The sequence below is a fragment of the Thermobia domestica genome, chromosome 5, assembly GCF_964235325.1.
Source record: "Thermobia domestica chromosome 5, izTheDome1.hap1.1, whole genome shotgun sequence".
Lineage (NCBI taxonomy): Eukaryota > Metazoa > Arthropoda > Insecta > Zygentoma > Lepismatidae > Thermobia > Thermobia domestica.
Genome location: NC_137458.1, coordinates 114,773,504 through 114,785,528, shown reverse-complemented (window position 1 = coordinate 114,785,528; position 12,025 = coordinate 114,773,504). Strand labels below are relative to the sequence as shown.

Genomic DNA, 12,025 nt, shown 5'->3' with positions numbered 1-12,025 from the left:
CTCATGATTTTCTTCCCCCCACTGTCCCGCTTCCCCGATGTGGTTTTCCCGTGTGTTGTGTAGGCCGCCATCACCTTCGACACTGTCCCACGCGACACACCTAACACAGTAGCCACTGCGTCGGACTCACTCCACAAAACCGCGCACCAACAATTTGCCCTCTTTGAAAATCTGAGAGGTCTCCCATTTTATACTACCTCCGTCTGCTGCAGCCACTGGACACTGCTGTTCCACTGCGCCTGACGTAGTATGAAGACCGACCTAACACACCACCACCAGCGGTCCGGCGCTGCGGGCGCCACGACACCACTGCCAACCCATACATCTGACGTGTTGCCAACTACAGGTGTTTCCATTTTTCTGATCACCATCTGTATATATATATATATATATATATATATATATATATATATAGTTTGAGTTTAGTGTTCTTTCGAAGAGCGTAGTCTTACGTGAGTTTCGAATACAGTAATACTTAAAAATCCAATATTTTCTGGTGGAATATTTTATCATCTAGATATCAGACCTCATTGAAAAATTGTGAAAAATGGAAATTCCGAAAATAATTGTCATTCTGATTAGTACTGATCCATTTTCAAAATGATGCATTAATCCAATAAGAAAATCATGGCAAAATAAATCGGCTATAAAATACGAATAAATAAAGTTATAATCATGATTGTTGTCGTAACATCCTAAGCAATATACTTCCTACAATTCACAGTTATTGTAACAAACCAGAAGTTTTTGGTATATACTGTATATTATTTTTAGCTGAAGCGCACTTCCCTATCACAATGTAAGCAACGTCACTATAAGAGCATTTATCGAAGTATGAGCAACGCAGAAGGTCGTCGATTCGGCTGCTGCATAAAATAGACCCAGAATATTTTGTTTCTCTGCTTTGAGAACACATTAACCTCATTTAACTTTATTCGCTTTCAATTTAATCTTAACTTCGCACTACCTTATGGTCTTCGAACCTTACGTATTGATAATGATGTTAGATTTAGACCAAGCCTATAGCCATCTCTGGTAAAATGTGACGAAATACACAAAATAATGAGTTTGCTATCACTGACAACAGTATATTATTTACATGCTTTTCCTTTTCGGTACATATTCTTACCTGAGTGACTTACTGATTCCTACTGCACTAGGAAGTTTTTTAATGTAGTTATAATCGAGCTTAAGAACCACAAGTTCTTCCATTCTAAATAATCGTGGAGGTACATGTTGAATCTATAATTAAAAGAAAATATTTAGAAGTTAAGCTTAGTACCACATATCATAGTGTTTTGGAAATAGGTTTACATTCAGAATTAAATAATTTCTATACTCAACATTATCTCAATATGTATACGCTGAAGTTCACACGAAATTTTTATTTAAAATGTCTAGCCATAACTTGTTCCTCCTCCCCCTCCCCTTCAAATTTGGAATTGTTGACATATTTTTAACAAACAGATTGTGTACTGAAGAGCATTTTCCAACTTAAACAAATCCCAATATTGTGCAGTTTCTGAATAACGAAAGAGAAATTTGAACATTTTAGAAATCTTTTCCTTTTCTTCCTTAGGAATGGAGTGCGAAAATCTGGAACATATACCCTTATCTTTAACTAAGAGTTATATATACCGAATTTTACACCTTCAAGTTAAGTATTCTTAGATTGAGCATTTTCTGAATAAAGAAAGGAAATCTGGATACTATAGAAATGATCTCCTTTCCACCCTTATAGACGGAATTTTTAGAAAAATTGAAACACTTTTTTTTTTTTTTAATTAGTAGTTTATTTACCTCCATCTGAAAGAAATCCTTAAATTCGGAACTTTCAAAATAAAGAAAACGGAGTGAAATTTCATTTCGGAGACGCTGAATAGCCTCCACGCTCGCCTGATTGATCACCATGCGACTTTTTTTTTTTTTCTATGGAGCTGTCTGAAAGATATGATCTACAGCCATAGATCTTATACTATAAAGGAATCACAATAAAAAAAAATCATTTGCAACAGGTTCCTGCAAAATTCACTACGCTGATTCAAATCATAAGGAAGACGTTGTTGCTCTATTTTAATTTTAAAGGGACGGAAATACTCATATAAAATGAGTAGAACATTCTAGGAGTTACGATGAGGAGGTCAAATGCCTACGAGTAAAATGATGAGGACTACGCTGAAAAGCTTGTGCCACTCTGCGTATACATCGAATTGGAATTTTTATCACGTAACTTTGATTAAAACGCGTATCCTAAGGGGAAAGAAGGGAGTTTAAATGTATGCCAGAACAGCTCATGAGCTCTCATATTTGAGTTGAAACTTGAAGAACGAACCCTTATAGGGCAGGAATTTTGTGGAAAAAGAAAAATCATACAAGCAAGGAACATTCACAGTAGTAGAACTTGACCTCCTTATCAACATACTAAAAGTCTCCTAAGATTGACCTTGAGTTTTAACCGCCGATAACTCGAAAATGAGCCGAGCTAGCGCAAACTATAGACTGATGATATGCAGAGAATGAAAAACCACGCATTTTGGTGTATAATACATCTCTCTAGCTTTATTCGTTTAGGAGATACGAAGTTTTGAGTCATGAGAACTTTGTTATTTTGTGCAGATAGTACGGTTTCTCTGGCAGAATTCGATCACTACAGATTGCATACTTACTCAAATTGTGCACTGAAATGATTTCACTACCCTTAAACTGAAATGAAGAAACAAAGTTACCTCTCTGGCATCAGTGAATGCAGGAATAAAAATCCGAGACATTAATGTTATTAGAGGTAATAGCCAAGAATTATTCCATAGAACTATCTGTGATGTAAAAGGAACTGATCAGTTTAAAGATTGCTTCCGATATGAGCTTTCCCCAAAACCATTTTCATTATTTGATTACATCTCAATGAGAAAGGGCACCAAGTAATCTTTAGTTTTAGCTTTTAAATGTGCAGGAAGCAACTTCAAAGTACCAACGAATGCTGTTCATGTTTTAGATGAAGAGCTATTCCGCATTCTGTTGTATGGCCAAGACCAGCGGCATACGGTGGTATTCTTGATTGCTACGTGTACATAGTATCCCATTACGGTGAAAATTGCATCGTTGTTTTTAATGGATATCCTGAACAGCAAACGACTAAAGGAGTCGAGCAACAGAGAACAACACATACAACGTCGGCAACAATTCACTTTCAAGAAAACTGTTACGATCTGTCTCAAGCTGAATTTTTTAGAAATCGCAACAATAAAATTAATGCCAATGCTCGTTGTTTGAAGTCCAATGTAAAGGTTTGTCAAGCAGAAGCTGATGCTGATATTTCAATCGTTAATGTAGCCTTGGAAAATGCAAAATGTCAAGTGCCTATTGTTATTGTCGGTCAGGACACTGATCTTTTGATTCTGTTGACAGCATTAACAAAGGAAAAGTGTGATTTGTGGTTTCCAAGGCCTGCCTCTGTGACTAAGAAACAGAAAACTATATTTAATATTTACCAGCAATAGTTATTATTTGGGGAAGAAATATGTCATGTATTGTTGTTTCGGCATGCATCAACAGGTTGTGATATATCTAAAGGGTAAACTTCAAGCCATGCGTCTTCTCTAGAAACATAAAGATTTGAAGACATCAGTTTTAGTGTGCAATGATCCATTGTCTACCAAAAAAACAATAACCGAGGCTGGTGAAAGATTTCTGCTTTAACTCTATTGTGCCAAGAAAAGCCAGAGCCTTGATGAGTATTGTTATTATGGATACAATTTTCTCATCGGCAAGCAAACATAAAGTTTCAGATTTGATCTCGCACTGCTACCCCTAACAAATGCAGCCGCAAAGCAACATTTTTTTCTGTGTATATCATGAAGTGCAGGAATGGAAGGGGAGTTCTTCACAGCCTACAAATTGGGGATGGACACAATCTAACAAATCGATGCCGGTTTACTCAGAACTGGAACCTTCTCTTTCTGAGTTATTGCACAAAATATTTTGAGGGTGTAAATATAATTTTAAGAAGAATTGTGTTTGTTTCAACGCTGGGCTGCCTTGTTCGTCCATGTACGGTTATTGCCAGAGTGTTTCGTGTGATAACTACCCAAATGTTCCTACTTTGCAAGAAAATGAGGGTGAATTATATAAAATTTAAATCACATAAACGAAAGAAAAAACTTGAAAACATATTTTTAATAATAATTTTCAGTATAAATTCTTGTATTCAAACGTATTTTAGCATCCTTAGATATAAAAACGTAGTGGCACCTTTGAAAATAAAACATAAAATTTCATATCTCCTGAACAAATCAAGATGAAGATACGTATTATACACCAAAATACGTGGTTTTTCATTCTCTACATATTATCACTGTTTATAGTTTACGGTATCTCTGCTCGTTTTAAAGTTATCAGCGAAAAACTGAAAATCGGCGGCCATTTTCCAATATGGCGGCCGAAGCTCAAGGTCAATCTTAGGGGAGTTTTAGTATGTTGATAAGGAGGTCAAGTACTACAACTGTGCAAAGTTCCTTGCTTGTATGATTTTTTTTTTCATAAACCTCTAATTTTGACCTAAAATTCCTGTACCATTATTAAAAGTAAGTGGATATGTCCAGCGTTTCGTAAACTCCTCTTTTAAGGAAAAGGAGAGATGGGGTAAGTTCCTATAATACTTTTCTCAATATATAAGAATAATATCGACGCTATTTCTCTCACTAACACGGGAAAGCGTTTGAACTGTTTCAGATGAATTTTGGAAAGCAGTTAGCACTTAGACTGAGCTGGGTAATTTTATTTTAATTCAAATACGAATCCTAACGGGAAGAACAGGAGTTCAATTCTATTCTTTTCGTGCAAATAACAAGTATTCCAGCTATTCTTTCTATATTGCTTTCTGGTCAAGGGTATACATGAGAGAGAGTAGCAATTTTGTTTAGGAAATATGTATGTTCAAAAGTACTATATTTCATAGTCGTGATTTATTTTACAATATTTATATCTAATTAGCTTTTTTGTCCTAATGATAGCAAAGCGAAACTTTTTCTCAAATTTTGCTCTTATTAATTCCATTATTTTGTAAATTTTTTACGCATTTCCTTCACTCTCTTTTGTAGTTTACCAGTTCACATTTCTTATTTATTCTTTCTTTATTTTGTTGATGGTATGGATTTCAATTTCTTTTCTAAATAATATTACCAGATGGTTACTCTACTTGCTCGTTAGAATGTCATCACTGCAAATATACCACATATAAAATTACAAAAAGGTGAGTGATTTAGAAAAAAAAAAGGTTGCTCGTTAGAAAATAAAATATACTTCCATCAAGTGTACTCCTGCTGTAGCACGGGGAACACTGAGCTATTCGACAGCTTGAGTCAGATTCATACCGTCATATTCAACAGGACCAGTGAGTTACTCACCAATTGTTTGACTGCAATGCTCTATGCGTAACGCTCTATGGTTTATGAATGCGTGGGCTGTGGGCTACGCGAATAGGCATTCGCAGTGAATTGTCTGTTAGCAGTTTTCCCTGAGGACATATACGTACCTCGAAAGTACATATAGTTCTACGAAAACTAAAGCAAATAGCAGTTTCTACTGTTTATATATGACAAACCTGACGCAAAGAAGTTATTCAATTTATCCCCTTCAATAATATTAGACATTTACAAAAGAACTCAGCTTGCGTCAAAGACTTAGCTAGATTACGTCTTGAGGGTTTATTCTATTGCTTTCGGGAGCCCTATTTGGGAAAATTATTTCTTAAAAGAGATGAATTAAAGCATCTTATTTAGTTTTTGTGTAAAAAATACTTTAGATATTTTCTTCTTATATATACTTTACTAGCTGAATTGCCCGTTTTTTCAAGAAATCGAAAGGTTTATGGAAATTATTCGAGTGGTATATTTACGTCTCCCCGTTCCTTTACAATATGCATTAGAATCAAAGTGAAATGATAAAATCCCAGAGCGACTCAAGTGTTAAATATGATCAAAAAAATCGTTTTAAAAAATCTAGCACCTTTCTACGAACATCGTAGCAGCTAGCATCTTGATGTTAGCATAATTGTAAAATCTAGCACAATTTTTGCTTCCGTGATGTTTGTTTCCTCGTGTTGGGACGTAAATAGTTGATTGACCCAAGGCGAATTAATGTGGAAGCTCCTTAGACTAAAGCCGAGAAATAAATCTGAGGGAGGCTACACAATAAAAAGATAAAATCCACCGGTCTTTATTCCAGCCAGAAATATTTCTACCATACTGACGTCCGAAGGAGGCTTCTGGAAAATTTCGGGGCTTTCGATCACTCTGTGCGTCTTCCATAGTTTATTCTTTCTAAAAATGTACTATTTTTTTATTTTTTCATTTTTTGTTTGCGGAGAACTCAAAACACTTAAACATCCTAGCTTAAAATCTCGGTAGTCGACATCATTTAACCGACTGGACATTAAAGAAAAAGAACAGCACCTTCTCACTCTGAATGCGGTTCTTTAAAAAAAATCTCTATCTGGTTCGTCATATTACGATCGCAATATTATTATTATTATTATTATTATTAATAATAATAATAATAATAATAATAATAATAATAATAATAATAATAATAATAAATATATACCCAAGGTTTCTCTATCAAACTCTCTTCCAGGCTCATTTATCCCGGAAGAAGAGTATCATTATTATATTAAAAAGGAAGAGTTTCTATCAGTTAAGAAAGCTGTCCAAAAAGTTTAGCAGAAAAGATAATAACACTAATTCAAATAAAAAGTAGACTTCCTTATAGTAGGAATCCACAAAAAACTTTATATTTTATCCTAACTAAAAATATATTAGTTATTATATTTTAATTTAGAAGATTAAAAAAATATTGATAGGATATGTCTCAGAGCCGGCTATTCATTCTTAAGTTCGAGAGGTAAAGACTTCATCCTTGTGTCCCTCAGGAAGTGCAGAGGGGTAGGGATCTTTGGGACATACGTAATAGGCAATAGTCAAGAAGAGAGTGATCCCCTCCCACAAATATACCGTATTTATACGCTCGGCCTCCCAACTCACCAAGCGATCACAGGTTCCAAAGAATAAAAAAATCTCATGCCACTTTAGATTAAAGAAAAAATATCTTTGGCTATTTCTTCTGACTAAGGAGAAAATCAACTAAAGCACAAAACAATATATCCGAAAAATAAGCAAAAACAATAAAAATTAAAATTTCAGAACATTTAATAAAACCTATATACTAGCATTACTTATTTAAATATACAAAAATGAATGTGATTTTATAATCAACACATATTAACCTTGCCTAAAAAGAGAGAAAGAAAAAAAGCTTTTAAAAAGAAACCTGTTATAAGCTTTCAATGTTTTTTTTTTTCAAATTCCGTTGAGGGTTTTTTTTTGTCCTGTGAAATTAAAAAGTTCAGTTTTTATATGATTTATTCCACTATACACACTCGCACACGGACAAAAAATTTCACTCCACTTTGAAAAGTTACTCCTCCTTTAGTTTAGAAACAATGGTTTCTTCCCAGCCTATGTTCCTTCCAGGAGTCGGGGTTGTTGTGATGCTCTCTGTATATGTTGATAAATAATCGTCATCCTCTTCTTTTATCACAAGCGCTTGCTCCGTCTTTATCATTTTCACTTCAGGTTCCACCTTCTTTCTTCTTCCTTTTCCTTTTTTCCCCGTAATTTTTCAATTTGCTGCACAAGATTAAGGGGAAGGTTCCAGGCTTTAATTTCTGAATTCGACGATTCTCCTTTTTTCGGATGGTACTCTTCCCACCTTCTTCGTTTGTATCTGTCTTCGCTCTGTCCAGCTGGAATAGGAGCTCAATGTCTAGACTCAGATAGGCTTTGGGGCTGGCTGATGCATAATACAGTTCAGCGACTCGTTGGTGGTTTAAAATACGTATTCAAAGCGAAGAAAAAACTGCGGTCACTCAAAACTGCAGAATTAGCACTGAATGAGGAATTTAGAATATTCGTTCTTATATCCACTTTTGTCTACCCAGTTTTCATCCGAAGATATATAATAAATCTTCATAATATGTGTGGAAACTACTTCCACAAAAAAGCCTAAGAGAGAAGTCTGTGACAAATCTTCAATTTCATTTTAATACACCACTTGACATAGGGTAAGAAAAAAAATCTCTTTGTCTCTTATTACTCGGAGTTTTTGTCCCTTAACAGATTCAGTCTCATGAAAAGGTTTCCCTTTAAAAATGTATTACGATTAAAGATATTCTTCTCTGGACAGAAGTCTTACACTTCTTCCTTCAGTTCTTCGGCTTTTTTTTTTTTCCTTCTCAGTAATTATAATTAACTCTCTTCTCCACAAATAGGGATTACAAAGGATTAGGAAAGAAAAAAGAAAGTATGGATCGCAGGTAAGTTGATCGCAGTTTACCTTTAGCACAGTTTTTAAACTAAGTCTTCACTTCGTAGCTATTATGAGCGATCTTGTTCTTAATGATAAAGGCCCAGTTCGCATTGCTAATAAACCTGCTGTCTCCCTCTTTGCAGCACACAACACTCTTACAGCCTTTAACCAAACTTTATCTCCGACGTTATAATGATTTTCTTTCCTCTTAACATTATATTTTCTTTCTTGTTCTTCGTGAGTCCTTTCTTGTACTTTTAACGCTAGCTTTCTTGCTTCAGCTATTCTTTTAGCTGTGTCCCTTACATAATTTAATATGCTATTATCATTCTCCTTTACTTGCATTTCACTAGATACTAGTAAACCAAAAGGATTCCTCATTTCTCTACCAAAATATAAAAAACTTGGCGCGAATGAAGTGCCAGAACAAATATCATTATTTATAGCTAACTCAATTTCTTTTATATTATTCGGCCACTGAGAATGGGCTTTACAATACATCGTTAAAAGCTGTTTAGCTTTCTTCCAATATACTTCGTTTTTATTCCCACACGGCCTATATCTAACGGTGTGTACTTCCTTAGCTTTCAGTAGCTTCAGAGTATCAGACCACCATCATGAAAACTTTTGAGAAAACACAATGTACAGTGTCTGTTTTCGTATGTTTTGCTCATGTGCTACACGTGTTACGTGTAAATGGTTTGGAACAGAAACAGGCAGTTATCCGGGAAATAACACCTGTTTTTGAATGTAATAATTCTTGTCCTGACATGAAATCACATGTGTGCACTGTACATTGACTTACCAGTACCTGTGCGACGCGTATGTACATGCAATATTCAGAAGAAAATGTTGCGGGCTGCAGACGTGTGCAGATCAGCGAATGTAAGTTCATGTGTAGCACGTGGTATTTAGTGAAAACGTGTCTGCGTATGTAACGGTACCAACGCATACACTGTACTCCACCGATATTGTAAACATGTACATTTGCGTTCCAGGCCAGCCGGAATTTTACATGTTGAACGAAAATTTTCTGCACATTACATATAATGTGTTCCGTTTTTTAATGTGATTTTCAGCTATGCTGAATTTCAAAAGAAATCTGCTGTGAACATGAGCTGTTTTTTCCTTGTATTGCCGAATGTTCATGCAGGTTCCAGAGAATTGTTCATCTAGCAGGAGTTTGTCGTTTACATGTCTGGTACATGGTATGTTTTTAATACGGAAAATAGGATTTCCAGATGGTTTGTTTTAGCAGAAAAGGGTTGTATAAACATGAACTGTACATAGTATGTAGTGACAGCATGTATTTGCAGGTTACAGAGAAATATTACACTGTCTGAAATATAAAAGAAACATGCCCGGTAGACAGAATGTTTTAAATCCGAGAAAAGGCCATTTTCAGATGGGTTTCTCATAATAATAATAATAATAAAAAAAAAAACTGTTTTGTTATTAGGTGTATGTTCTTGTATCAACATCATGTACATGCAGTCCAGCTACATGTTGCTTTCGAATGAATTCTTGAATTTCCAGCAAAACAGACTAATCTCGACAATATTGGAAGGCTTACTGTGTGAGTAGAAATTTGCAGGTGCGAATTTATATTTTCCTGGACCAGCAGCAGATACAGCACCTGCACTGTTCTAGTGAACAGTATAGGTTTCTCATTTACTACAGGCAATGTACAGGGGACCTGTGCATTCAGTGTTAACTAATCGAAAAATGTAGTGTTCGTATCGTCTGAAGCGCCTATTTCCAGTTCCCCTTTCACTGCATGTTTGCGATCTCTGTACATTGCATGTTCAGTGCTCTCGAACAATACTAGAATAGCACTGGTCTTCTTCCTTTTACATGCAATGTTCAGCGGATGATCAGCTGCTGTTGAAGAGAAAACACGTTAAGATCAGTTGCAAAACATGCAGTCCACAGATGTTACGTTCGGTTATAGGTACAAAACATGTTTTCCAGGTACAAACCAGGTGTTCACTTCTTCCTTGTTTACCTGTGTTTTTCCGTTTCCAGGGACTGAACACGCAATGTTTTTAAAAAGCATGAGCACATGATCAGGCGTAAAACAGTGATCCAATTTCAAGGGTTTCCCAGGCGCATGTTGTACATGCGCATGTACGGTACGTATTTTTTTCTGCTGGGCAAAGCTTATTTCGAAAAATAGAATGATTATCCGAAAACAGAATTTGATTCAACCCACTTTGACAAAATATTGTCATTATGTAGTCGCATATATTTTGGGCCGAGATCTTTTTCAACGAAAAAATTCTAGTAAACCTAGAAAAAGAATTCCATTCCTACAAAGGTATACATAAATCCTCCTGTCCCTTTGACTATTTGTTCCAATATGTCTACATATAACATATGACCGGATTTGGTTATTAAAGTACTGCTCATAAACCCAGTATTTTTACTTGTAGGCGATTTAAATTTGCACATGTCTCACAAACCAAACAACAGCGTGTTATGTCTTGATTCATTCCTATCAAACTAAACTTGATATTAGTTGAATTTTAAGAATTGTTCCCTTAATCCAGGGTGTCCAGAATAAACAGAACTATGTACAGCTTTAATACCTTATGCCTTAATTTACTAGGAACCCATATAACAAATCTGGAATCATTGGTTACTTTACCCTTAGCTATTTTCTTAAGAGGCCATCGACATCAAGAACTGACATTTCAGCTAATCGCTTAATTCGGCTATCCTGCTTTCTCTCTAAAACTAGCACTTTTCCACTAAAAGGCTTTATTATTTTACCCAGTTAGAAATCTTCTCCCTGGGTTTTCTTAAATTTTTCTATATTAGCAATTTACAGGCTTTTCTTCTCCGTGTGAATCTTCTTTTCTTCTCAAGAAAAGGTAATTCTTCAAATCCTCTTTTTATTTCTCCTAAATCAAATTTTTGTAAAATACATCTGCTCGGTATACTACTATCTTTCTTCTTTTTTCTTTCTTCGTTCAAACTACTGCTATTACAAAAAGCAGTTACATTGGCTTCTTCTCTAGTCAGCTCCTGAAAGTCAATCAATTTTCCATCACTCATTTCGAGTTTCAAGAATCCTTTGTATTCGACGTCCTCTAAAGAATAATACTCATTCAGCAAATCATTTCCCTCGTATATCTCGGGGTTGTATAATTATCCTGTATGCGACTCAAATAGTCCACATACAGGGCCTTCCCCTTTAAATGTCTCAAAACAAAGGACATTTACTAATTCTATTTATCCATCTGAAACCACTATAGGTACTTCGGAAGCTTTCAAAAGAGGTAATAACGAAATGCGATCTACGTATTTTACGGGTGCTTAATTTGAAAAGTATTTTCAAAGAAAGCTGTGTCGTCAAAGTGAGATTCTTGGGATGTTTCTCAAGGGTAGAACGGGTCCTGGAACCGGACGACACCCGTCTGATTTTATAAGAAATAAAAATAAGAATTTTAGCTTTTTTTGGAGATAGAGAGAGAATAGGTAGGTGAGAGGTGAGGAAGAGAAAGGAAGAAATCTGACGTCACAGTACCTGAAGCTTCATCTTCTCTGCTGGGCTTCCTCCTGTTGTTCGTCTGGTGTTCAATATATCGAAAACCGAATTATAGACTGTTCGGTTTGTTTTCCAAGTTACTCCCGAAGTGCTCGATTGACTGCCGTGCACTCC

General features: G+C 35.5%; 1 protein-coding gene across 2 annotated transcripts in view; it reads right to left on the bottom strand.

Moving 5' to 3' along the window:
- Window positions 1–12,025, bottom strand: part of Lrr47 (Leucine-rich repeat 47) — a 57,902-nt gene that overhangs the window by 15,880 nt on the left and 29,997 nt on the right. For both annotated transcript variants that reach the window (XM_081758931.1, XM_081758930.1), the window contains exon 5: window positions 1,130–1,242. In XM_081758931.1, the coding sequence (XP_081615057.1) occupies window positions 1,130–1,242 (113 nt within the window). The remainder of the gene's footprint in view (window positions 1–1,129; window positions 1,243–12,025) is intronic.